Source organism: Clavelina lepadiformis, chromosome 2, assembly GCF_947623445.1.
Source record: "Clavelina lepadiformis chromosome 2, kaClaLepa1.1, whole genome shotgun sequence".
Classification (NCBI taxonomy): Eukaryota; Metazoa; Chordata; class Ascidiacea; order Aplousobranchia; family Clavelinidae; genus Clavelina; species Clavelina lepadiformis.
In genome coordinates, this window is record NC_135241.1 from 15,842,536 (window position 1) to 15,869,106 (window position 26,571).

The window sequence follows — 26,571 nt, forward strand, 5'->3', positions numbered from 1 at the left end:
GCTTTTAGCAATAGCAGCTGCATTTCTTGACAAGATCACGTTCATTGCCAAGCCAATGATCATGATTTTTGGTATAGAAGCTTAGTTTACTTTCCTTTACCTAACAGCAAAAAATTTATATATTTTCTGATCCTAAAGAAACCAATTTTAATGTGAAAATCAGGACAAAAAATTTGTTACTGCCCTTGTTAGTGTGGTGATCAATTTGCTTTTATGACTCAATTTTTTTCAGGTTTAGTTTAAATAGATGGCATTTCAGATTCAAGTGGAGATATACTTCTAAAACAAGCCGAAAAGCTATAATAAACACAATTCGCCATGAATGACAAAGCACGTGGTGCAAAAAATTCAGCTACAGTCGCTATGGAGACACAGAAGATGCTTAACAAGTAATTTACAGTAAGCGACGCTTGTGTTCTTACGCAAATACTTGGGGTGGGTAAATATCAAGGATTTATACAGTGGTTAATTCAACCTCTAAATTGAGTTGGCATCGGTTCACCACACATAAAACTACGGAATGGGAACCTACGAAGGGGAGATCATTTTGAAATTTTCCGTCGTCAGAATTAATTTTACCGTTGCTTTTATCGATACCATCACTGGTTGCGATTTCAAACTAAGCAAGCGACGCTGCAAGGCAATGAGTTTATCGCTTATTTACGAAAGAAATATGCTGGTGACTTCACTAAGTGTATTGACAAAGCACTTGTATTGTGTGAACGTGTCCCTAATGTTTGATGTTCACCAAGTATCGCCCTTAAAGTTTATCGCCGCAACCAAAGCAGTTTTTTCGAATCAACTGTCAACCAGGACAGCAGACCTCCAAGGGAGAAGGTTTGCTGTTGCCTTATCTGGGTTTACGAAAACGCATCTTTTTTTTCAGAAATGTGCCTTTTTCTTTTTGTGTCTTACTTTCTCTTGGGCTGTCAAATGCGGCAGGTCTGGACGTCTAGCTTGCATATTAGCCTGTAGTGGGTTGGCATTTTCGTCAATTCACTGTACAACAGACAGAGAGGTGTATTACATCGGCGAGTGTTTGTCTTACCCATATATTTAAACTTCTGATATATAAGTACACACCAGGGCTGGTTATATCGTTCGGCGAGGCCTACCTTTAGTTTAGATTTAGACGGACCGTCTACTGATTATTACGACGACCGGCGAACCACAAAGTTCGACTGAAGTCAAACTGGGTGAGGCACGATAGGGTTGGGGAAGTTTTAGAAGTGAATCACCGGTAGCCTTTTATTAAGACAAACACAAAGAGGGTAGCGGAAATTGTACAGGTGGAGCCATTGATTACAGAACAATAACTTTAAACACTTGAGCTTGTGGATTCAATGCTTGAAGAAAAACGAAAACGGAAGGTCACCAAATAGAAGACTATCCTATATGACGGTAGCAAATTCAGTCTCATCTTCCAGATATTACAGCCCGATTTGTCTTTGATGGAATGTGGCGATAACGCATGAAAAGGCATTTAATCCGCGCAGGTGCTTACGAAGCAAAATAAATAATCATCAGTTTCACTACAGCTGCACTTGCTGGTTAGCTCAGCAGTAGAAAGAGCTATAGTTAGATCCGTAACTACGAAGCCTTCAGGTACCTTCATCGAATTTTGGCAATTGAGGGATAATTGCCCAGCGACAAATTCTTCATGGATGGTTCTATTAGGCCGGTCTGGAAACTTTTTCGGCCAACGTTCCTTTTTGTATTGCATTTTCTGGTATATTCCGCTATAATTTTATTGACTACAGCATCTTCTGTGGACCACGTCGCAGAGAAACATGTTTATTCATCTTCATCTCACAAAACTAACCAAAAAGCGCAAAGTTATTTGAAAGGTGGGTACTTTTCTAAGGAAGTGTTTCTTTGGTTTGAAATGTACTGTATTTGCAAACAACACGCCTAATCCATTTTGAAAGGCGTTGCTTGACTGATCAAAGCCTGTCGTCGCCCATTGACTAAACAAGTGTGTGTGTTGAGCTCGTATCGATAAATGCTTTCACAGTGTCAATTGTTTGCGGTTGGTTTGTAGTGCATCACTTGTGTTAATTGCTGTGCCATAGCACGACCTTGGATAATGTCTAAGGTTCCGCTGTACATAGTTATCTACAACATTTAATTAAACTTGTACCTTTCTTCATAGAAATATCGTCGATTCTTGAGCATTCTTCTAGCCAAACATCTTCACAACTTGATTACATCGTTACTTATCCTGCACGCGTTGATCATCAAAGAAATTTTCTTTCACACAAAGTGAGCTTTTTCCCGCAAGAATCAAACCCTCGCCGTAAACGCGACCTTAGTGACGACGAAGACCAAAAAAATATTTTCATCACTGTAAACATGGGTCGCAAAGAAGTTACCCTAAATTTGACTGAAAACACTAGAATAGTTCATCCTAATTTTGTCGTGGAACGTTTACGCCCCGAGGAAGATGAAGAAGCTAGATTTGACGGCTCTCCTCCTCATCGATCTTCTATCAAGCTGGGCACAAGCTGGCCTTGTCATTTTCGAGGTTACGTCATCGATCATCCTAATTCATCCGTCGCTTTGTCCACGTGCAATGGTCTAGTGAGTATTTTACATGTTAGTTTGTTTGTTGATGTAGTGTGTTTGTGTGTGTGTTGATAAAAGTCTAAATAATGGGAGTATAAAGACTTATTGTTTGTTGGTAATTATATAATTACCGGTTTGACAGGTTGTTTAGCTTTAATGTACCTCCAGACGTAGGAGGCTAAAGCAAAAATGTTTTGTCGTTTTTGACATTCTTGGGATTAGTAAAGTGTTTTGAAGTTTGTGTATTCAGTACTGAAACGTTCTTACTATCCTAGCAAGTGCCATTGTGCTCACTTATAACAAGATGTATGAGCCTTGTGACCATCGTAGACCGTTCTGCAGAGATCAAGTAGTCTATCTACGTCAACGCTTTCAACAAGATATAGGGCTACGATAATAAAACAATGCCGCCTGATGGTCGCTTAGCGAACATATTTACGAACAGAACTGAATGCAAAGTCCGCTTTTCCTACAATAAAATCAATAGAAATCATAATGGTCAATCGTCAACAAACAGGACTATTCTCAAACACATTTAAATTCAAACGTTCGCAAATTAAGTTAACACTCCGTTAAGAATAAAGTCCATGTTATGAAATATGGTTGGTTCATTTTGTAGTGGGTGTAGGGGAAGTAGTTTTTATTTTTAATTTCGCCGATCGGGTTTACGTCTCATTATGGAGCTGATTCCTGGCCGAAAAATTCCCGGTCTCGTTTCGCATTCGGTATACCAGTGAAGTATATGACACAGAGCTTTCTGAAAAATCAGTGTGTTCGCAAAGATATTATTGTTGTAACATTCTTCGATATATCAAACAGCATTTAACTTCCATCTATCGCAGTTAATTGGCACCTATAGTGATATTTTTGATTTGATTGCTGCGTGACCACTCCTCGTTAGAACACCAGTTTGTTTTGAACCAGAAAGTGGCTATCAAGGACAAAATGTTGCGATTACGTTACGGGTTTCATAGACTTTGTCTTTTTTCGCCATGGTGTAATGATACTATTTTTCTACACTCCGACGAACTTAAAAAATATTTCACCACTTTTTGGAATTCACAGTTCCTGACGGGGCAATTTTAATTTTTGCTAACGAATCTAATAATATGTATAATCACTGACTAATAAAATCGAGAGCCTTGTTGTTTTCGATCGGACATGCGAAGCGAAATTACTCTCAGCCTCACATGTTTGTAAATGTCATAATAACAATTATTTCAACAATGGTTGTCAATTAATTTGTACTGAAATTCAATAGAAAGTTACGCAACGTTTCTTACTATTCTTGTAGCTTGTTATGTGTAAGTTATATTAGATTTGACCTATATTTAGCGTCACAATCTTCATAAGCTTTAAGTAGTGAGCAAGCAAAAACCTTTCTTGAAATGGACTTGGGTCTTTGTTTGTCTCGATTATTTGGTTCTTTGTAAGTGTGATACTTGAAAAGTGAATGATATGGACAGAGCAGTGGTAATTTTAACATCAAACATGTCAGCCAGTGGGTGACGCTTGCGGAAACCATCGTTAGGGGCGTCTTTATATGTATCTTGTGACGTACAGCTTCTCAAGGTATTTCCCGTAAAACGACAAACCATTTTATTGGGGTGATATTGGACTCAAAGAAGTCTAAAGTCATTAGAATGTTACTTTCAAGTGTCGGAAAGATTTGCTGACCGTTGGCAATTAAACAGAAATAATAAAGGTCAATTGAAAATATTTTACATTCCATTTTTCATGAACACCAGTGGCTCACAACGATCTCAACAATCTAAGGCGTTCACTTGGTTGAAATCCACTGGAACTAAGCTGCGTTTAGTTGCACCAGATATATAATCGGTCTGGATTGTAGTAAATGGCAAAAATAGCTAACACTTTTTGTTGTTGTTAACTTGGTGTATTAATTTGTCAATATCAATAATCTTTGTTAACACACATATATGGTGTTTATTTCGTCGGATAGCGTCGTATGGTTATCTTTGCCGTGGTAAACGGCCAACAGAAAAACGTTATTTTGTTTAGCAATACTGAGCCTATTAAATCTAACAAAAGCTTTGATGTGGTTTGATATAGCTGATAACCGCGTAACGTTGGTTTTCATAAACGAAGCCTATATGATAATATGGTTTGAATAAATCCAATTTTGATCGAAGCATAACCTAATGGCTTCCAAGCAAATATAAAGCGGAATTTTGAAGATAAGTTTTTCTCCTTTCTGATGTCTTCTCCGTATCTCCTCTGAATTACAGCGTGAAAACCTAAGATAATTTTTTTAGAAAATATGTACGCTCCTATTTTTTTATAGGAATACTGTAAGCTACTTTTGCAATTCAAGGAACTTGTGCTTGCATAAGGGCAGACCGCATAACAACACAACGCTTTGGTAAAAATCTTGTTTTAACAACAGGAAGAAGTTGAATACGTTGGTATTGTTGGGGTTGTTTGTCTTTAATGCCTTAATTATATAGCTTCTGCAAGGATAAGGCAAGTTTTACGAATAGGTTTGTGTGACGAGAACTACTCGGGCAATGCATGAATTTTGGAATGGGGTACTTTTACGGAAACCTAGAAACTGACTCATGTCTAAGTAATCAATAGCGATTGTCGATGCATTTCCAATTGCAAATTAACCAGGAATTGGACATTCATTAACCGATAATGTTGTAGACTAAGACGAGTTTCAACGGTCTTTCTGTGGACCGTTTCTCTTTATGCCAGTGTACGTACACTGATTTGTTCCATACATGTACTCGTAAATATCAACAATCTCTGCGTCCGTGTTGGCTTCTAAAAAGTAATTTTGTGTTTATAGTTGCTTTAGGAAATCCTTTGCGGGCAACATAAAACATAGAATTTCAAACCAATCACTTTAATAAGTAGCTTGTTTGGCATTATTGTAACATTTACTACATCTCCTGATGGTTCTGACGTATCGTGCGAAACCAGCAATTTACTTTGTACTGTACAGCACGGTAAATGAAGCTTATATTCAGGCATACGTAATCGTTAACCACACCATTCAGCTACACGTCTTTGCTGAAAATAAACCAAGGTTTAGGGTGGTTTTATGAAGGATAGGATAAGGAAATCCAGACATTTCCGGTGGATATAAGCATATAACGAATTTTTTTTCCACGTGCGCTTTTCCATGAGTGAAAGCCAATATCAAGCAAGCTTGGTGAACCGTGACAGACAAGTTTTGTGCCACGTGACACGTTTCATTTCATTATTGCGTATAGTATGATACAGTTTACGTATTTTATTTTGATAATTACAAAATCTTCTAAAATAAAACGACGTCGAAATCTCCCCTCTACCCTATCTTTCTGTTCATTGATTTCATGAAATGGAAATGATGTTATTGATGACGAAGAATGACACCTTTGATCAACTGCATGATTAAGCTCGGAAACGTGCGTAACATAAGCTACTGTGAAGCACACTGGAAAAATTAATTGTTATGAATATTCACGTTTTTAGCGTGTTATTGTTCTTTCATGACAAATCGACCGATGTTTCCTGCACAAATATTTAAGTTTTCCAACTTTAGCACTTTTTTGGATGACTCATAAATCATAATACAGTAAGCTTATATGTTATTGTACGCTACATTTATAGTTGCCCTTAAATGTTCAATACATTGGTGTCGGTTGCATCTAAAAATATGATTAAAAAAGGACGTTTTTTGCATGAACACTCCCATTGTGCAAGGGGACAAGCACAATATTGACCATAATGAAAGCAGATCTAATAATTAATTATCTGCTGTCTATTTACCGTCACTATTACTATAGGTTTGAAAACTAGACGAAAATATTGATCGTTGGAATAAGTTTTTCCTCTTTGCAGACGGGATTGATTCGACTTGATGAAGGGGATTACTTTATTGAACCAATGGTTAAGTCTTATGACGATGCGGGCTTCAACAAAAAGCAAGCACACAAGGTTTATAAACGCGATGCTTCGCGTCAGCAAAAAGCGGAGGAAAAGTCATCCCAATCGGATGCTGATAAGGAAGTTGATCTAGAGCCGGAGAATAGTTTTGTAAGTGAAGCACTTCACCGAAGAAGCAGACATAAAACAGGTGATATTGAATCGCATTTCATATCAATCGCAATTTAGCGTGACGTGTATTTGGTGTGACCTTTAGACGATTTTCGTCACCACGATGGACGCATGAATGGCCTTTCCAAGCTGTTTGACATTAACTCACAGGCGGAAAATACGACATCGCAACACTTTCCAGCGGAATTTTGTGGTGTTAAAGGTTCGAAATAGGCAGGCTTCATTTTATTTGGCCTATTCGCATGTCATGTTAAATAATACTAACCAATTCGATGTCTGCAGTTATTAATGTAAGTTATTAGTAAAGCGATTGCATGAAGCAAATTAGCAGTAGCGTTTGTAATTTTATTTGAAAGCTGTTTATATGCCAGACACAAGACGTCAATACGAGCGCGATTTGAGGGCAAGAAAATCGTGGGAAAAGCGGAGAAAACAGCGCGCTCCGATCCGTTTGTCAGAGAAACAAAGGAAGAAGCGATCGCTCAGCTTGGAGCATTGGGTCGAGATGATGGTTGTGGTTGACAGGAAGATGGTCGAGTATTACGAGCTTTATCACGAGGAGGAGGTGGAGAGATACGTGCTCACTATTGTAAACATGGTAATCTTTTTATCGATAACGCATATGCAATAATCGATTTCAATAATCAGCTTAATTTATGCATCAAATAGCCATTAGCTGATACGCTGCTGTCTACTTATGAGACTTCAACTGGCGAAACTGCCGAGGCCTTTCCTTGACATTTCTTGTCAATTATAGACTTGCGTCAACTTTGACTTTTACAATATTGCATTATTTTGTACTTGTGGATTTAAGCATATTTGAAGACAGTTGACTTGTATTATCACCATTTGTTATTTTATCGTACAAAATTTAAATTGATAGAAAACGACCTAAACCCCAAAATAGCTTTTCGGATATTCGTCTCCTCAACTCGTTTTGCGGTAACTGGGGTTAGTTTGATGGGCGAGCATGTATCAATTGCTTCTCAAATTACGAAAAGGCTGATTAAATTAAGTCCTTCTCGAAAATCTCACGGGACCAGGGCGTAAGAATTCGCCACCATCAAGAGATTGTTGATGGTTCCACCAAGGTTTTGCTGTCAATCGATAAACAAAACAAGTCAAAAGTCGCGCAAAAAACTGAAATAAAAGATTTTGCAACTCAAAATGATTAAACCTAACACTTGGATTTGTTTGCGTTGTTTTGTTTAGGTCTCAGGGTTGTTTCATGACTGGAGTATCGGCAATTCTTTGCATATCACGCTCATCAGGCTAATCTTACTGGAAGGCGACGAGGTAAGCAGAAACTTGAGCACTTCTTACCGTCTTTTCAAAACGTTAGTCTGTTACACTAAGGTACATTTGACCTCCCAGGTATTTTTAGCAAGCCACCAAGTCTTTTTTCCTCGATTTGCACATTCCTTCCTATAATTAGCTTTTAGCGTGTTCATATCTGAATCATGAGAAAAGTGGATAATAGTTAACCCAATACAAGTACTTTGACGTGAGCAATGGAATGGAAATCTCTTGTAATACCGTATTACTCGATAAGATAAATTGGACAAACCCAGCCGCTTTCACTTTATCTCAAGTTGAAAGTAATTGAAAAGAATTCGCCAAACTAAACGTAACAGACGGTCAAAGAAATTTAATATCGAAGTTTTCTCATTTTGTACTGAACTAACCTCTAAAAACGAAAATCTTAAAGGTCAGATAAACAGATTTTTGTTACTGCTGATTAAATATTCTCAAAGAATCTTTATCCAATAAAACAGAGTTAACCACCTTGTGTAAAGCTGTAAAAGAGCATTACTTTTGTTGTTTCGTTGCCTATAAGTTTATAACGAAAATTCTTTGTTATATAATCTTTTAAACGACGAAAAAATTTACAGGTATGGTTTTTAGATATTGTGAATATAAGCAACGGAACAATGACAACCAAACACATTATTTTTACGCATTTTTTACTCGGTTTTAGGCTCATTTTTATTACCATGGTTTTGGCTTTATTAACTATGCAACCTGTTATATTTTGTTTAGTCTGGTTCGGCAAGATTTTTTAAAGAAATTGATTACAGGCGTGCAATAAACAGAAACCTTAACCCACCAATTTTCCATTTTACTTGTGGATTACAAAATCTATGTATATGACAAATCATAGTATAGATTACCATATGTACATCATCTCTGTATTGGCTTCGCTTATCTTATAAAATAATGATATCACCAATTGAAAAATCAACTAAAGGTGAGCTTAACGATGAATTTGCTTTCTTTTGAGGTGGTTTCGTAAATATTTTGCAATATGTGCAGTCACCATTTGCAGTCTATGTAGCAATGTAATGGTTATTGATGCTGTAGGAACCAGTTTATTGTCGAACAGTTTTACCATCCATGCATCAGGCATGTCAATGCATTTACTGTATGTTTTACTCGCGCTGGAAAATGCATTCAGCAGGGTTCGTTGAAATAGGCCAAAAGTAAAAACTGAAGCATTTATTTTATTTAAGGAAAGCGAAAGTTCACCTTTGTTTACGTTGCAGTTTGTCATAAGCAAATTTTTACAGAGAAGCATCGTCATAAGTCAACATGCTGAAAAAACTCTAGAAAGCTTTTGTAGATGGGCGAAGAGAATGAACCCGAGAAGCGACAACCACGCCAACCATCACGACGTCGCAGTTCTTCTGACAAGGTATTAAATTTAAAACATGTTTGTCCAAGGTTTGGCAACTTTCCCATTAACAGGAAATGTTAACGCCTGTTGACGGTAATAGTGACTCAATTCTGTGGTTATGATTATGGGTAATCCCCAGTTTCGATATCTTTTGATTATGTGTACAGTACCTTGTAAATTTTTGGCGGTGTACAATGTACATACATAAGTTCGGGTGTTTGACTATTAGCTTGTTACTGTCGTTTATACAAACGGTGTTATTTGCTGTAAGACATACTTTCATTTAAAATGTAACGAAATGCTAATCTGATTTGCTTGCCTTCTGTTGTAGAAAAAATATTTGCAGCAATTCGAATACGTCTTGCGAAACACTCGGTCTAGCCCACGTGGCAGGAATGTGCCAATCCCATCGAAGCTGCAATGTCAATCAGGATACTGGACTCTCGCTTGCTTTCACAGTTGCTCACGAGTTAGGCCACAAGTAAGATATTTTACCATATACTGGATATATACCTTCATTGCCACAGTTTTACATCGCTTACCCAACAGTTCTTGCTGCATTACGTATTTTTGCGCATTGCCCTTGTTTTGGTTGCAGTTAATAAAAGGCAAAGCAAAGCAAAAACACTTTCTTCTCGCACGGATACTATCGGCGCAAAATGTTACTAAGTAAATGTAAATCACCCAATGTACTTGAATGTTAAAGTTTTGGTAATTTCCGCACACTATCAGTGGAAATTTAGGGTAAAATTTATGCCTTAGCAGTTAGCACTAACAGTAGTTGTACGCAAAATCATTAAAAATCTAATATACGCAATGTGATAAGGGATATATGCTGAAGATGTTATCAAATTGTAACAAAAGCCTTTTTTACGGCCTCTTTCTTATACTGATAGGCCTACCAACTGCATTTGTTTCGTTTTTCCTTTAGAAAATAATACCAACGCAAACATTTGTATCGCTTCGTATCTTTCCACTTGACATTATTTGAATATTAAACAACCTATATGAAGAAAATAAGGTTCTTATTCAATTTAGCTTTGACGATTGATATTTAAAACGAAACCTGCGTTTTATTTGTTACCAGTTTTCCACCTGCAATCTCTCATCAAAAATAATTTTGGTTTGGGATATTTGATTTTTCTTTTTTGTTATTTTTGCTTTTGTTTTATACGTTTTTGTTGCAGTTTTGCAATGCATCATGATGGTCAGCTTAACGAATGTGAACCCGATAATCATAAACCACGTGTCATGTCGCCCCATTTGACATCAAACAACCTGCCGATGCGATGGAGCCGCTGCAGTCGTCGTTACATCACAAGATTTCTGGAGTAAGTTTTTTTATTTTCGTCTAAGTAGCCCACGTCACGACATGTGCTAAAACTTGTTAGTTTTATAATAAGTTTGGCCTTGCAACAATAACGGCGTGTCCCGTCGGATCAGTTTATTGTTTCACTTTGTCTACGTTTCCTTCGCGCAGCTCTTGATTGGTCATTTGATGCCTGTGGCAGATATGGTAAACATGAGTGTTTATAACTTGTTCCCACACTCATCGCTGTAATTGCGCGTGCCGAACTATTAATCTGTGCTTAGTCAATTTTTTGTGGTCAAAGCGAAATAAACGTGTGCGATATTCACTTGGAGCTAAGCCATGAGGCAACTGGCACACAATTTGATGACAACTTAGTTCATGGTATTTCGTAAATAGATTAGCAGACTGATGGCTTTGTGAATAAACATCATTTGTAAAAACTTGAACGTATAGAAATGTTACAACCTTATCCTATATATATATACCAAAAAATAAACGGGAATATATTCAAAGATATGCGACCCGAGTTCGATGTCCAACTCAAGCTTCGATAAAATCAATATTATTACGAAAGGGAATATCATAACCTTGTCATATATTATTATTATCAGCCGAAATTGGGGTTTCTGCTTGATGGACATGCCATCGGTTGAACACGATCAATTTAACTTTCCCAAACATCTGCCTGGTGTTCTATACAACGCTGACCATCAATGCCGATTGATGTTTGGTCCTAGATCAAAACATTGCAAAGGAATTGACGTAAGCTTCGGTCTATCACTCTTGCTTAGCGTTATCAAGCTTAGTGTGTTGAATAGTGTAAATCCAGTATTGATACAAAGAGACGAGTTTTGAGTTGGCCATGTTTTTGACAGGACATTTGCAACCGACTATGGTGTGTCTACCAAGGGACTTGCAGGTCTCGTTTACATGCTGCCGTAGCAGGGACCAAATGCGGCAAAGGACGGGTATGTTTAATGCCTGGAATGTGACCACGCCTGAAATTTTTACTCTTTTACAATGTAGCAGGTTTGATTGTCTACATCGGTTGATACTTAAAATTAACTCAGTTTAAGAATTTCAATTATATAGGACAGTAAAATGCGATTAGCCAATCGGTAATTACGACCATCTTTAAGCTGAAAATACTTGTAAAAAATTCCAGTTACTTTTTCGAATGTTGCTTACTGGCACACCTGTAGGTTTGTTTTTCTTTGAGCATATAAGGCTTGCGGTTTACAAAAAAATTTTTCACATCGTTGACCTTGTTCGCTCGGCTGTTATTCGCTGCGGTTTCCCCCGGCGCCTGTAAATGGGAGAAATTATGCTGTGATTATTTGGCCTTTCATTTTCTTGATCTGATAACGCCAGGGAAAACAAAATTAAATTCAAAAGGTTTTATACTAAAAATAAACCATGAACGAAGCTGTAATCTGTGGACCTAGTTTGTAGGTAGGCCTAGTTTGTATGATAGGCTACAGGGTGTCTCAAAATAGATGAAACTCATTTACACAAACAAAGGTATCTACTTTCATTAAGAAATTTCATCGTTTATTGTTCAATTAATTACAATGTTAATGGGTTTAAAAATTTTGAGGCACCATAATATAGTATGTATCTAAGGGGCTACTGTACTGTATATCACGTATAAGGATGGCCTCTATGAGTTGCATACTCTTCTAAACAGTGGTGCTATGGCGGCAAGTGCGTCCCGTTTGGAAGAAGTTCTAAATCGTCTAATGGGGGATGGGGGCCATGGACAAAGTGGAGTCGATGCTCCCGGACGTGTGGGGTTGGAATCTCATATTCTGCCAGATATTGTAATCGCCCTGTGCCCAGGAATGGGGGTCGATATTGCCTGGGTGAACGTCGGCGCTACAGAACATGCAACACCTGGGTAAGAATCTTATAAGGCGCAGCAACTTACATAAAATCATAAGTTAAGACATTTTAGAGACGACCTAAGTTGATTAAGTCGGTTTAACTTTGTATTTCTTGTTGTTGCTTTTCTAGAAATGCCCAAAATCTAATACTACCCTGACCTTTCGTGAACAGCAATGCGCAGAGTTTAACAACGTGCTCTACCGCAATCACAGTTACAGCTGGCTTGCGGTGGAAAGTGCAAGTATGTTGTGTATCTTTAGCATATCATTTACATCTTGCCTACTATTAAACAGCGTTGGTGTCTCTGTCCCGTTACGAAATATCTTTGTTGCAATTGCTTTCTCGGCGGCGTTTTTGACCCATGAAGTTTACATTTGTTTTAGTTTATCCTTGCGAGCTTCACTGCTACACGAACAGCAGTAAAACACCGTTTGCAGACAGGCTGCGTGACAAGGTTGTGGATGGAACGAAATGCTTCACAAAAAATCACGCAAAGGATATATGCGTGGATGGAATTTGCAAAGTACGATTTCTTTGTGCATATTTTCTATTTTGATCCTTTAAAAGGAAGATTAAGAATGACAGAAATTATTTTCAACATTCACCACAGTTATGAAGGGTTTCGCATACAGTTAATCTTTATTACAGTGCTTTTAACAAATTTAAAAAAAATGAATAAATTTACTTCAGTAAAGTTATCTCTTGCTTTTGCGAATTTACTAGGATTCAACGTTTTAAAGCGAATTTCAGCAATTACTATATTTTCCAAAATTAACGTATTATTTGTAGTTAATAATTAATACCACCAATCACTCATACACATAAGGCCTTATTTGCCTATACTATATTCAAGATACGCTGACAAGCGTTATATTTAGGAAAAACTTCTGAAATTTTTATACATACTTAGCAATCAGTTATTATCATCCGTGTCATTGCTTAGAGACTTGGCTGTGACCTGAAAATTGATTCAATGGCAAGGGAAGACAAATGCGGTGTTTGCAGAGGAGATGGGTCAACCTGCACTGAAATTGAAAGCTCGTTTGATGTAAAAAGGGGGAATGGTAAGACTAACTATAAACGGTTAAACGCAATAAACGGTAGCGATTACTTGTCTGTACTAGTTATGCTTATTACCAATGATAGGCCCATTTGTTAAAATTATACTATGCTTAAACATTATTTAGAATACGAACAGGTTGGATTGTTACCAATGGGTGCACGGAATATAAAAGTAGTGGAAACAAGGCCTTCCCTAAATTATTTGGCATTGAAAAGTCCAGTGGATAATGATTATTACCTAAATGGCAACTACACGATACAGGTAATGACAATAACAACCCAAGTCTATACCACAATTAAAACGAGCAATTATTAACTTACCTTAATTATTTTCGAACACGTTTTAAGCCTTTTCCGTTTTGTCACTTTTTCCCGTACATTAGCGCGTGTTAATGATAACTGGCTTGACATTTTCCTCCCCATCGCGCTTTTGACGAAAACTATAATGATTGGTTGATTGACTGCGTTCAATAATAATGCTATTAATGTCGACATTTTCAAGTGGGATTTTATGTTCGAGCTTGCTGGTACCACGTTTACATACCAAAGGATCAACAAAACGTTGGACAACATTACCGCTGAGGGTCCACTTACTCATGATCTTATGGTTATGGTGAGCCATTAAAAAACTTGCATCCTTGACATCGTAAATACTATCAGCTTGTAATCGGAGACTACAATTTAAATATGTTTTGATATGTCTGCTTTAATATTCTATGGTTATTAGCTATAGTCTTGAAAAACCATGTCCGCATTTGGGTCATTTAAAAAATATATGCCAAATGTGGCTCTTAATTGATTTCTAAGTCTTCTATAAATTTCAATGTTTTTTAATCGTATACGAATTACTTAGGCTACGATTTAATATGCTGATACCTATGATTGTGTTTACTGTTATTTGAAAAGCTAAAAACAATAAAAAACATAAGGTGAGTTCGTTGTGGGTATCAGTTAAAGAAAAGATAAGAAATCATGAGTATCAGTTAAAGGGGTTCGTGATACTTCTCAAGGTTCTCTTTTTGGAAGACAACCCGGGTATTAACATATCTTACGTCATGCCTAACAACGTCACCGCAGTGCTGCTTACAAATGATGATCCGCCCCAGTTCCAGTGGATGAGACACCCATGGTCGTCATGTTCCAGAACTTGCGGCAAAGGTACACATTATCGATTTTTACTGTGCCATCAATTATTTTGTAGTCGTGGTTAACTGAACCCGCTTCAGCAACAGCTCAGTTAGTGGTATATCGCGTTGTACATCACGCAAATCTTGCTAACTACAAGCTTCAGATACAGTGATCTAACCCAACATGGCTTGCCATACGCCACAGCCATATTTACGATTGGAATCACATCTACCATGTTTGCGGCCAGAGCCTGATTCTAATGTTATCTGATTCAAAGGAATCCAAATATCAAAGGCGATTTGCGTTGAAAAGAAAGCTGGAATTGTTGAAGAGGATTTTTGTAGTCCAAATTCTCGACCAGGCGACAGACGTCGGATCTGTGTCAATCCGCGATGCCCGGCTGAGTAAGTAATACAACTTAATTTATTCGCAATTTTAATTCTTGCTACCTCCTTTAGTTCCTCATTAGGAAAACAAATGTATACGTTTGATTACATATCTAGCGCTGTATTACGTGTAACTAATTTATAAATTCTTTACGTGAGCTATTTATATAAGCATGGGCCCTGAAGATATCAAAATTGGGTAGCTTTGCTGTTTTTGAGCAATGGGTTTATAGAAATACTGCTTTTTCCCCTCATTGCACACGAAATATAATCTACAAGGGCATTGTACATCTATTCGTCAAACAAGAAGAATGTTGACAATCCACGGCTTATAAAGTTACTGATAAAATTGCAGGTGGTTAACTGGACCGTGGCTTCCTTGCTCCGTGACATGTGGAGGTGGAATTGGTCGTCAGAAGAGAACCGTTCTGTGCATCAGGAGCATCAATGATATAGAGCAGATCGTCTTGAACCGAACTAAATGTTCCAAACTGAGGCAACCGAAGCGTACCCGTTCTTGTCTGGCCTCGAGTCAACTTCCATGCCCAGTCTGGAGAGCAGGTCCTTGGGGACAGGTAAAGCATCTGCAGTGATGAAAAATCTTTTTTTGCGTTGTGGTATTTTATAATACGTTGCAATAAACCAGCGTGGGAAGTACAGTATACTGTAAATGGTTGTAAGGTGACACTGTGCGGCGTACGCGATCGAAGGTTTGGTATGTACGGTATCAATTCAAACATCCATTAAGTCGTAAAAGAAATCAACGCGTGTTTGCTTTTTCTATACAGTGCTCACAAACCTGCGGCAGTGGCATTCAAAACCGCATAGTTAACTGTGTCACGTATGTCATAAACGACGTAATTTCACTTGGTGATGAAGACATGGATTCTCGTGGTGAAAATTACCATGTTGAACCTGCCATGGTGGATGCTGGGGATCCGTCCAGCAATCGCAGTCATATACCAGGTCCGAATGAACTGGTAACTTTAAACAAAATCACCATCTTACAACGTCGCAAGGAACAGAACCTACTGGAAAGCGTTGATTTTGATATTGAAAGTGATGACGCTTGCGTAGAAATAACTCGTCCACACGACAAAGAACCTTGCAACTTGGGAGAATGTTCAGAAATTAAGCCAGCAGATCATACCATCTTGCCAAGGTACACAGTTTACGCAACGCACCTATACTCAAAATTAAGTTAGTATTTTAGACAAAGCGTAATTGTGTCAAAATGAGTAACACTACACACTTTGTTGAATACAAACGTATTGTATTCAACAATACGAGTATTATACACTACAATAAAACAATACGACAATACGAATATTGAACTTAACGTATTCCGTTAAGTTGATATAATTTTTTTCAGTTATTTTGAAAACCTGGAGAATGCTTTTGACATGGATTTCTCGCCGGATACAGATCCGGTAGTTGTCACCAAAGAAATACTTAATCAGAATGAAGGTGCAAACGTGTTTGAAGATTTTGATATTCCGCCTGATTTAGGAAGGTCAAACAATAATCACATAGAATCTGATTCATCCGCTATTCCAGGCAATCATACTGACCTCCTAGATGTCGAGAATACGACTAACATTGCCACTGAAATAACTCTTCAAAACGTTACTTTTAAAGAAGATGACTTATTGGAAAATACGAATGCACTTTCAAACTTTGCGCCGAGTAGAACCTGGTCATTTATAAGCGCCAACGAAACCCGTACCCATCATCTTCAGACTGAGGTCTATCAACATTTCAATGACGGAGGTAGCGGTAAAGGCCTACTCGAAGACGACATCCATTTAATTAATGGAAATATTAAGACGAGCACCACCTCCACAACAACCACAAGCACCACAACCACCTCAGTGACGTCAACATCCACCGAATCTACAAGTCCTACGATACCACCCAAGTGGTTGATCGGACTGTGGGGCCAAGTATGTGCATTGAATTTTATAGACTTCGGGATCTCAAGTTTGCAATGTGATACACAAAATTTTGAAAATAAGCCAAATTCCATGTTAGGTATTAGAGTATTTATGGTTACCTATTGATTTGAGATAGTGTTCAACTACGTGTGGTGTTGGAGCTAGAATTCGAAATGTCATCTGCAGTGCTGGTCCTGAAAGATGTGACGATACTGCTCGGCCTGCCCCAGCTCAAAGATGTAACTTGAAACCTTGTGCGAGATGGCAGTATGGTGGATGGTCAAAGGTAAGGCCCAGCATCGCTGGTTGTGTCGTATATGGTGCACCGATTGGCTAATTTTAATGATATCATCGTTTGCGGAAGCATTCCGTCTGGATCATGATTTGTGTTGTCTTCCGGAATGACATTAATAACAGATGAAATTTGTACGAATGTCGCCACCTGTTACCTTACGTCATCTGGCAGAACAGCTTAGTAATCAATACGAGCAATTTTGAGGAGAGATTGTGTAATGACTAAAATTGATACGGAATACCGAAGCATACATTAAATAAATGTGCCAGGTGGTAAAACTGGTTTGTTTATAGTGCTCAAGACCTTGTGGAAGTGGTCTGAAGCGTCTGAAAGTTCACTGCAGGGACAGCAGAACTGATGAGCTACTGCGACCGTATCATTGCTCATCGTCACCAAAATTACCCGTAGTTAATAAGACTTGTAATGCAAGGCAATGCCTTCCATGGAAAACGTCGAGATGGAGCCAGGTAAATGTATACGTTGATTAAAGCATAAAAATAGGATGGGCAAATACATCTTTTTAAGTTTTACTTTGGCGACCGCCGTTAAATTAAAGAGACCGTTTTGATCCCCAAAAACATCGGGCGTATGGTAAATCAGATTCATACATTGACGATTTTAAAATTATTTTGCGTTGTGTTACAGTGCAACGTCACTTGTGGGACAGGAATGCAGCGCAGAAGGATTGCTTGTTCTCGAAGAGGCTGGTGTAATCCAAACTTTAAACCAGCTCACATTAAAAACTGCATGCCACGAAAGTGTGTTGAATGGCGGACTTCTGCGTGGTCAAGGGTATAATTTTTTACAATGTCACTGCTTGTAGCTGTTAATGCACTTTGCAATCGCATTGAATCTCACACTTCTGATTTCACGATTGAATGCCAAACCAAAACATTTTTTGTGCTGACTTCACATTTATGCCTATCGAGAATGCATTCACTGATATACTGTAGTATGCAATTCTGAATGTGCCTAATTTTGGAGCCCAATTTACCTCTAATGCACGACTGGCAATTTATATTCTTACTGCTTTCTTTTAAGTAGGCCTATTTTCTTTGCTCTTTGTGTTTTTATCAGTTCGCAAGCTGCATGAGTTGAATGTTTGCTTTGTTTCGTCGTGGCTGCTTTCATGAGTCTCGTTTGGTAAATAAATTAAAATAAATAAATCAAATGCATTGTTATAATCAAGTGTAAATATGTGTTTTGCAGCTGGCATGCATGCTGCACTTGAATGCTTCAGCGGTCACTTAAAAACTGGCGCACTTTGTATTACAGCTATGTATGCTTGACAATCAAATATAACTCATCAAGCAGGCCTGTAACAATGTTCATATATCAATTTTGTTTCATCGTAATATGAAACTGCTTTTATTGGATTGAGATATTAAAAAATCATTTAGCCTACAATTAATCATTCTTAATGCACGTTTACGCCTCTCCAAAGGTAGAGCTAATTAATGATGAACGCCCTGTGTAGTGCATAATAGTGCATTCAGTTTTTCAAACATCGAGCTGGAAATCCAGTATAGAAAAAAGTGCTTGCCATCGTGTGTAAATCAAGCATGTCAATACGAAATGAGAAAAATATGACAGCTTTAGTTAACACTGATACATAGGTATAGAATGTAAGAGATGAAATGCGTAAGACTTGCAATAAAAACCTATAATTACAGTGTTCGGTCAACTGCGGTAATGGTCAAAAGCGACGTGTAGTTGAATGTATAGAAAAGGAAACGGACAAACGTAGTGACGCCTGCGACTCCTTGTTAATACCAAAAGATGTGCAAAAATGCAATGAAGAGCCGTGTCGTGTTACTGATTTCGGTAAGGTGCCTACAATGTATTTGTATAAATCATCAGCAAGTTTTAAGCTTTTCAGTTAATGTAATACCATTAATTGATGTTTTTAAACTAACAGATTTCAGTTCATGCACTGGAGACAGATTGAAAACCAAATTTTGCAGGGTTCTTAGAACTTGGGGAAAATGCGTGCAACCCTCTCTCGCCATCCAGTGTTGTGCCACTTGTAAGACGTTTTTGAACGTCCGAAGGCATGACAAAATTTCGTAATGCAGATTGTTAGGGCATCGCTGTGTAATTTATTAACGTCATGGAGGCCTATAAATCTATAGAACATTGCTTGATTAATATCAAATGCATTACTTATAAGTTATAATTTGAATATTACTAAAATATTAGGTTACTTGTGCGTGCTAAGCCAATGTGCTGTTGTATTTATCTAAGTTGCGGTTTAAGTAACGGAATACCATCTACGTTTTCCGACAAAGTGTGCTTGTTTTGTGTAACCACTGTTATTGCATTCTCTATTTCTTTCAGCATGTGCTTCAGATATACTAGCCATCTTTACTGTTTCCAAAACTTGGTGCAGGTGTTTAGTTTCACTGTATTCATACATGTAATGCTTCCGTTGGTAAGCCTCATCGCATTCTGTCAACATGTAATTGTGGAAGCGTTGCAATATGTACGCTACCAACGAATTTGTACATCAATGAAATACGTTTATATGCGCATTGTTTTTGCAATATGACAGTCGTCAGCATATTAAATAGCTTTTTGTAACGTATATACTTGGAATTTTCATCATTGCGAGCTAGACGTAGCAGAATGCTTTGCTGGAAAAACTGAATAACCTGGACTCTCCAAAAACAACGAAATCCCTTAAGAAATTTAATACATCAAAGGCATTTTAGGGCGTTGTGACAGTCGATTTTCTAAAATGATTTGTGTCGTGTCATTGAAGATGTAACTGCTAAGCATAACAAATTAGAGCATTTTCGTAACTTCAGTCACACAGTAGTTGCGTAGCTGTAGTTATATTTGGATGAAAATAATGTCAGCAAATGTTAAAGACGGAATATTATTTTAAATGTTTGTGCCACTTGAAAAAAAAGTTTATTTGTTTACAAGTCTGACTTCCAGTTCAATCAATAGTAATAAATGATAAAAAGCATCTTTTTCCGGTGATGAAATAAAAGAAACTCTCGTTTGAAATGTAAACCATATGCTCACTACAAAATATTTCAGTGTTTTACCACATACGCAAACAAAATTACACAAAAATATAGAAAAAAACATACATGTATTGAACAAACATTGCACACATACTAAGAATAAGAAGTATATATCTAAGATCTGTAATCTAATCTGACATTACGAAAACATAGGAATGTTCTTTGAAGAAAAATCTGTATACTAAAGTTAAAGACCAGACTGCAATCCAACACTGTGAAACACAAATTTCAGATTTAAACAACACTTAGTCAACTTTCAAACAGGACCTATGCTCAATGGAACATTTTTCAATTGCAGGTTACTGGCAAATTTAATTCGTAACATAAAGTTTTGATAGTAGCACGAAATAATGCTGAATAACTCAAATTTTCAGGATGCTCCAGTGTATGTTTTATAAATCCATGGAACAATTATGGTACCCAGTCCCAATACAAATGCCAACACAACCGTTCCAGTGTGCGTTCTGTCGATGGTTGATCCACTTTTGGTTCTTTGCCTGCTTCGTTCTGTTACAAGTTGTTTTTGTTTGTGAAGTTCTCTCCATTTTTCATGCACACTGTCCATGTGGGTTTTAGCCCTTAGAGTAATGTTAAGAGCAGGTTCTATGGGATCGAGATTGTAAAGTCCCATCAAAGCAAGGCCACATATTCCCATGTAACTGTGGAGAGCATCTGGTGGAAAAACATAGTCAGCTTCAAGTTCATGACCTATTCCCAACACTTAACCTTATATGTTATGTTGGTGATCTCATGCAAAACACGTTACCAGGGTGCATTTGTGGCCATTTGCCAAATCCACCGACAATAACATCTTGAGTAGACAAAATAAATGATTCGTTTTCTTTAAATTCAACCAGGTCGTACTGTCCTAAAAGCTGATCAGGAAATTAAACATGTAGTAAAAAGCATAGGATTCTCACATTGATTCCAGTCTATGTAAAATCACCCTTAACAATTTAATCTTAAATTCAATACCCTTAAAGAAGCACCGATCCAAAATGAGTAGCATGTATCATCATCCTTATGTGCACGACCATGAAAACCCTTGCATTGTCTGTTGACGCACCAATGGAGAAGTCTAAACAAATAAACACAAGATTACTGCATCTATCAAAAATACCAATATTGTATCTATAGCATAACAGGTTACAGTATTCACTTGCCTACCATCTCTGTAGTACATCATATTTCAAATTACTTTGGAAAACGTTTTTTTTCACCTTTTCATTTTCTTTTTTGATAAAGTCTTATGAAGCCTTCCCATGAGATGAAGTGATGCACATGCACAAAATGTTGACCCCCCATGACTTTCCTGATCCTGGCCTTGACCGAAGGCACCGTCATATGACTAAAACATGAAATCTTTACTAACAAAGCATTAATATTACCCTAGCAGTTGGCGTGCTTCAGTGTCCTAGGTCGCGTGCAGAATTAGGCTAAAAATTGCCATGAAAAGAGCTAAAATTGGTTTTAGCCAAAAATTCTAGTGTCGATTTTGCGCCTCTGTTATAAAAGTATGAATCATAGTGTTTTGATGGCATTTTATGGAATGATAGTCCAAAGCATACCAAAGTGTCATAAAAAACTTCAGAGAGCCCCATGGAGGATTTTTCGAGTGATCATTTTTTTTATTAAATTCACTGGATAATAAAACAAACAAAGATTTTATAGCATTTTTTGGTATTTGATGGCGCCTAAACAAATGCAGTCTACTTTCATAACACGCAGGACATGCATGTCACAAATAACTTATTTATGAGTATGGCACCGTGCCCACATTTTACAGGTAAAATGCGGAAATTAAGACTGGTTGCACAAAACCTAACATTCTCATCCTCGGTTCCATTTTAGGAATTTTCCGATACGAAAATATATTGGTGAAAGGATTTGTACTAATATGTAGTGGTTAAGCAGTTATTGCCATGAGTGGCAAAAAGCGCAAATTCAATGCTTAATTATGACGAAGATGGTGAAGTTCTTATTACCTCACAACAAAAGAAACAATATGGAAGACTCAAGTTTTTGGATCAAGTATAAATAGAATGTTTCCTGTGACAGACAAGTAAAGAGTAATAGATATAATTATTGTGTACGTGAGTGTATAATAGGAAAGGAACATTTTGCGTAAAAGAAACATGAAGTAGCTTACCGTTGGTGTATTTTTACTGGCTAGTGAGAATGCTAACCTACCATACTGTACAGTCTTGGCTGCTGGCTGCAGCCTAGTCCAGTATTGGTAATTGCGGTAAAAACAAAAATGCTTCACTAGTCTATATGTACAGTCATCTGTGACATTCCTTGGCTGAAGATAAACATTGCCTACTACCAATCCATCAAAAAGCGTTAGCTAGCATACCATACCCAATACAAACCCCAGTCATCAGGCATATTGTTTTTAGATTTTGACATCATAACGTCCCATCTCCCTCATCATAGTAAGAGGCCAAATTTGAGATACAATTTTGGCAGTTACTGTTTAACCACTAGATATTATTGAAAATCCTTTTACCAGTATGTTTACTGACAACTGCTATTTGATTTAAGGCCAACTTGTTTTTGGACTTGCCTCTCATTCTAAAGTAAATATGAAAATGCACTTTTCTATGAACATTACCAAATAATCAAGATTCAAATAAATCAACAACTGAATAATTGACATAGCCGAGAGAAGACGCCGATTAACTGAAGGACTTTCAACAATTTACAAATAAATTAAACGGTTTTAATTTGTTTGTTTGTTTTATACTTCATTTGTCGCTGTTCCTGTTTTATGTGTGATTATACTGTATTTTATATACGTGATTGTTAAGCGCTTTACAGCGATTCTTCTTATCTGGCAAAGACACTATATCAATGTTATAATTTTTATTATTGTTTTAAAAGTACAAACTTACCAGTGCTTTTAACATGAAAGAAGTGGCAGCATTTTGATCAATAGCTGAAAAATCATCCAGTATAGAACACACGCAGCAGGCACAATATATAAATCTCATGTCATTTTCACTACCATCATATGTAGACTTAAAGCTGTAAAAATAAAAACAATGTTTATCATTACCAGTAAAAACAACACCTTTAACACTAGATTAATTTCTGAAACTATAGCAATTTATACACTTACCTTCCATCAGGCAGTTGAAGGGCTTTAATTCCTTGTAAACAGGCATATTTATTTACAAGCCTTAAATCATCACCTAAAATGAGCAGACATGCAAGACCAGTGTATGTCATTGCTATATGACTGCTATCATAGGCATTGGCTGAGTCAGTGACCTACAAGCAAGTAATATTTGGATTGAAGATACATCATGTTTGTACACTTAACACTGAAAAATTAGCATTCGTCAAATTGTCAATAAACTTATTTAGTTTATTGTTAGATCCTAACATCTACAATTGCTGCGTACATTACCTTCACATATTGCTGGGTTGTTACTCCATTGGAGGTGGAACCACGAAATCCACATTTACCCAAATTTGATTCTAAGAAATATACAGTGGTACACATTTGAACACAAGTATTGGGCACTTCAACACAGCAAAAAAAGATCAAAAGATTAATTACAGAAACCAAAACTATTATTTACCATACTTGATCTATTTGGGATAACTTGTAATGAATAAATCCAGTCTATTATCTCTTGTTTGTTGGTGTCAGTTAACGTATCCAGAGCTCCCAAAATATCAAGTCCAGACAGTGCAAAAAATGTGACAGTCAACCTAAAATTATAAGATATTACACAGTATTATGTTACCATACATGCTTAAAATATCTTGACTTAATAAAATATTTGGTTTATAATCTTTGGTTAACTACAAAGCATTCATTCTTGAACTGCATTATCAGTTTGCAAAAAGAAAGACTACTCAACATATTGCCAAATAATGTAATACAAAGAAAGCTAATTTTCTTACATTCAAATTTCAGGTAACTCAAAATAACATAATTGGTCCCAACAAAATACTTAGATTTGATATAAAAATTGTTCTATGATATGTGAGTAAGTCGATGTAATTTAAATCCCTTTAGCTCCAAGTTAGCAACTTTTCATTGCTATGGTCTGGTCGTGTTCATTTAGTATTCGATTTACAAAAATTTTAGCTTCCATATTTGTTGTAAAAAACATTAAACCAAGTTGGTTAACCATAATTAACTAAGTTTAAACCAAAGAATACAATACAATACAATTACTATTAAAATGTAAATTATATACTATAGTTATCTCTAATTTCTGAGCACAGTTCATCAAATCAATGTTTCTTGCATTCATCCAAAATAAAAATGATTTTGTAACAAAGCCAATACCTGCTGGTATCCAACATGGAATATCTGTTTGGCAGGATCTGCAAGATTCTTGTGAAGAAGTGAATGTGTTTCTTTCGTGCAAAGGTTGAATCCATTACAGGGGTCAGGGTTAGAAAAGTTGATGTAACACAGTTATACTTGCAAAATGAGATTGATGGTAAACAAACAGTGTCTCTAAATGCCCAGTATTTCCAGTTTTCAAAATATTCACAGAATACCTAGTGTTGTAGCTTGAAATATTATGTGGAAATACTCAATAACATTGGTAAAGCCAGGTAATAATGGGAACAGTGTAAATGCTGTAAACACAGGATACTTAGAAAACCCTTATAGAATTGGGCAATAAAAAGGTCTTCCTTCACTAGTACTGCCAGTACACAAAAGCAAGATTATAAAAAACTTACCAGATACTTGATGATTGATGAATTAAGCTTAAAGTCCTTAAAAATTTATACATTATAATTTGCAGTATTAGAAAAAATTAACACTTTTATAAAAAGCTTGCATTTTAGCAAAGGGACATTTATGCCAAAAAACTAGAGTCTACATCAGTGGTTTTCAACCTTTTTCATACAGCGACCCATTTTGCAACCCAATATAATCAAACAACCCTCTTCCAAAATATCCAACTAAACATAGGTAATACTTTTGTGCATTCACAGTAGCAGAATAAAAATGACTAAATGATATTGCTGTTAAACAAAGATTCATTTATTAACTTTATACTCATTGCCTACCACGTACGATATGGTTCGTTGGCAGTTGTTACCGTAGTTAGCCTGAGGTGGTACGCTAAAACGTTAAATAAGCATTTCTGCACAACCAAGCACTTGCATTTTAATAATTTAACACAGTGATGTCGTACCTTGGGGGTGCTGAAATCAACTTTAAGGGATGCCAAAATGTGCTAATTAGAAGGGAAGATAATTAATCATTTAAGTATTACCTTTTTTGCTTTTTGATATGTTAACAACACTTAATGACTAGAATAAGATCGCAGAGTACGCCAATTTTAGACAATTGTGGAGTACAAGGCCTTCTTTAGAATAAAATGATTTTCTTTATAAACAAGCAAATGGTTAAAAGATTACATTTTGCACTTTCCCTTTGTGTACCTGCAAAATTTATTTCTTTACTGGCTGTCATCCAGTTGTCAATAAATATTGATTGATATAAGTGGTGTGCATCTATAGCCAGATTTGTTCAGTATGTTATCTGGCTCTATCATATTTTTACCATGGACGATGACAATTTTTATCGTGATGAAGTAAATACTCAACAATAAAGTTAACATCACATTCACAGCTGTGGCGATTGGGCTCATTAATATAATCCAAAAAGTGTAGCTAACTCACATTTCAATAGATATGTACATTTCGCAATTGTGATACTTTTCAGGTTTGAAGTTGCAAGTGAGTCACTACAGTGCAACCAATATCAGTCGGTTGATATCAAACCTCGCCCACTCAGTCATTAATTAAAACGTAATCCACACTCCTGCGGATATTAGAAAATATTTTAAATAAAACTTGTGACAAAAGAAATTGTCAAAAATTGAGCCAAATTCAATTTCATAGGAACAAAACTTAATCAAGATTTATGACTACCAAGAAAAATATTTTCTCCAAAATATGTTAAGTTAGAGTTTAAATTGTTTTTACTCAACCACCAACCTAGTAAACATCATTTATTAACATCATCAACATTAGCATTACACCGCCATCAGCTTATGATACCAAGGTAAACCCAGCCCGACTTTTTGCGTTTGTTATATGGCGTTTACAATTTTGTGGCGTTTACAAAATGTGGCATGTAAGAAAATCACTTAAAACAAAGCTGGAAATGAGGAGTTATTTAGGCCTCCAAGTATAGGCCTACATAACTAAGAGTTAAAACCTTTCAGTCTCAAGGTTAAAGAAGTTTTGCAA

At 36.7% G+C, this 26,571-nt stretch overlaps 2 protein-coding genes across 6 annotated transcripts; one reads left to right on the plus strand and one right to left on the minus strand.

The window, feature by feature from the left end:
- The first annotated feature begins 937 nt into the window (after positions 1–937).
- On the plus strand, positions 938–19,889 carry LOC143447345 (A disintegrin and metalloproteinase with thrombospondin motifs 7-like). 5 transcript variants are annotated; one of them, XM_076947398.1, is made up of 28 exons: positions 939–1,847; positions 2,153–2,580; positions 6,415–6,649; positions 6,716–6,832; positions 7,002–7,228; positions 7,843–7,926; positions 9,198–9,322; positions 9,636–9,785; positions 10,492–10,635; positions 11,228–11,378; positions 11,492–11,584; positions 12,304–12,513; positions 12,630–12,741; positions 12,884–13,023; positions 13,444–13,564; positions 13,688–13,824; positions 14,065–14,175; positions 14,573–14,720; positions 14,968–15,094; positions 15,432–15,651; positions 15,865–16,238; positions 16,449–16,543; positions 16,634–17,019; positions 17,147–17,296; positions 17,599–17,772; positions 17,951–18,097; positions 18,979–19,129; positions 19,224–19,889. In XM_076947398.1, exons 1-28 carry the CDS (start codon positions 1,661–1,663, stop codon positions 19,373–19,375), a joined length of 4,896 nt encoding a protein of 1,631 aa, XP_076803513.1. In that variant the 5' UTR covers positions 939–1,660; the 3' UTR covers positions 19,376–19,889. The 5 variants fall into 5 exon arrangements, 4 of the variants coding, with proteins under 4 accessions (XP_076803513.1, XP_076803512.1, XP_076803516.1 ...); XM_076947397.1 differs by having other exon boundaries at positions 940–1,847; positions 16,449–17,019; XM_076947401.1 differs by lacking the exons at positions 939–1,847; positions 2,153–2,580 and adding an exon at positions 3,888–5,978 and having other exon boundaries at positions 16,449–17,019.
- Positions 19,890–19,980: 91 nt separating this feature from the next.
- On the minus strand, positions 19,981–26,362 carry LOC143447346 (geranylgeranyl transferase type-1 subunit beta-like). The gene is made up of 9 exons (XM_076947403.1): positions 24,644–26,362; positions 23,930–24,057; positions 23,750–23,820; positions 23,459–23,610; positions 23,232–23,364; positions 21,558–21,685; positions 21,313–21,415; positions 21,104–21,212; positions 19,981–21,009 (listed from the first exon to the last, which is right to left on the minus strand). The coding sequence occupies exons 1-9, from the start codon at positions 24,736–24,738 to the stop codon at positions 20,708–20,710; spliced, it is 1,221 nt and encodes a 406-aa protein (XP_076803518.1). The 5' UTR covers positions 24,739–26,362; the 3' UTR covers positions 19,981–20,707.
- Positions 26,363–26,571: the final 209 nt, after the last annotated feature.

Excerpts from the sequence above, each read along its gene's own strand:
- LOC143447345 (XM_076947397.1), top strand. The coding sequence starts at position 1,661 with ATGGATGGTTCTATTAGGCCGGTCTGGAAACTTTTTCGGCCAACGTTC. Across the intron at positions 15,652-15,864 it reads GAGCAGGTCCTTGGGGACAG|TGCTCACAAACCTGCGGCAG; the intron begins GTAAAGCATCTG and ends TTTTCTATACAG. Across the intron at positions 17,297-17,598 it reads AGTATGGTGGATGGTCAAAG|TGCTCAAGACCTTGTGGAAG; the intron begins GTAAGGCCCAGC and ends GTTTGTTTATAG.
- LOC143447346 (XM_076947403.1), bottom strand. The coding sequence starts at position 24,738 with ATGGATTCAACCTTTGCACGAAAGAAACACATTCACTTCTTCACAAGA. Across the intron at positions 24,058-24,643 it reads TCCATGTTGGATACCAGCAG|GTTGACTGTCACATTTTTTG; the intron begins GTATTGGCTTTG and ends TTATAATTTTAG. Across the intron at positions 21,416-21,557 it reads TCAAAAAAGAAAATGAAAAG|ACTTCTCCATTGGTGCGTCA; the intron begins GTGAAAAAAAAC and ends TTATTTGTTTAG.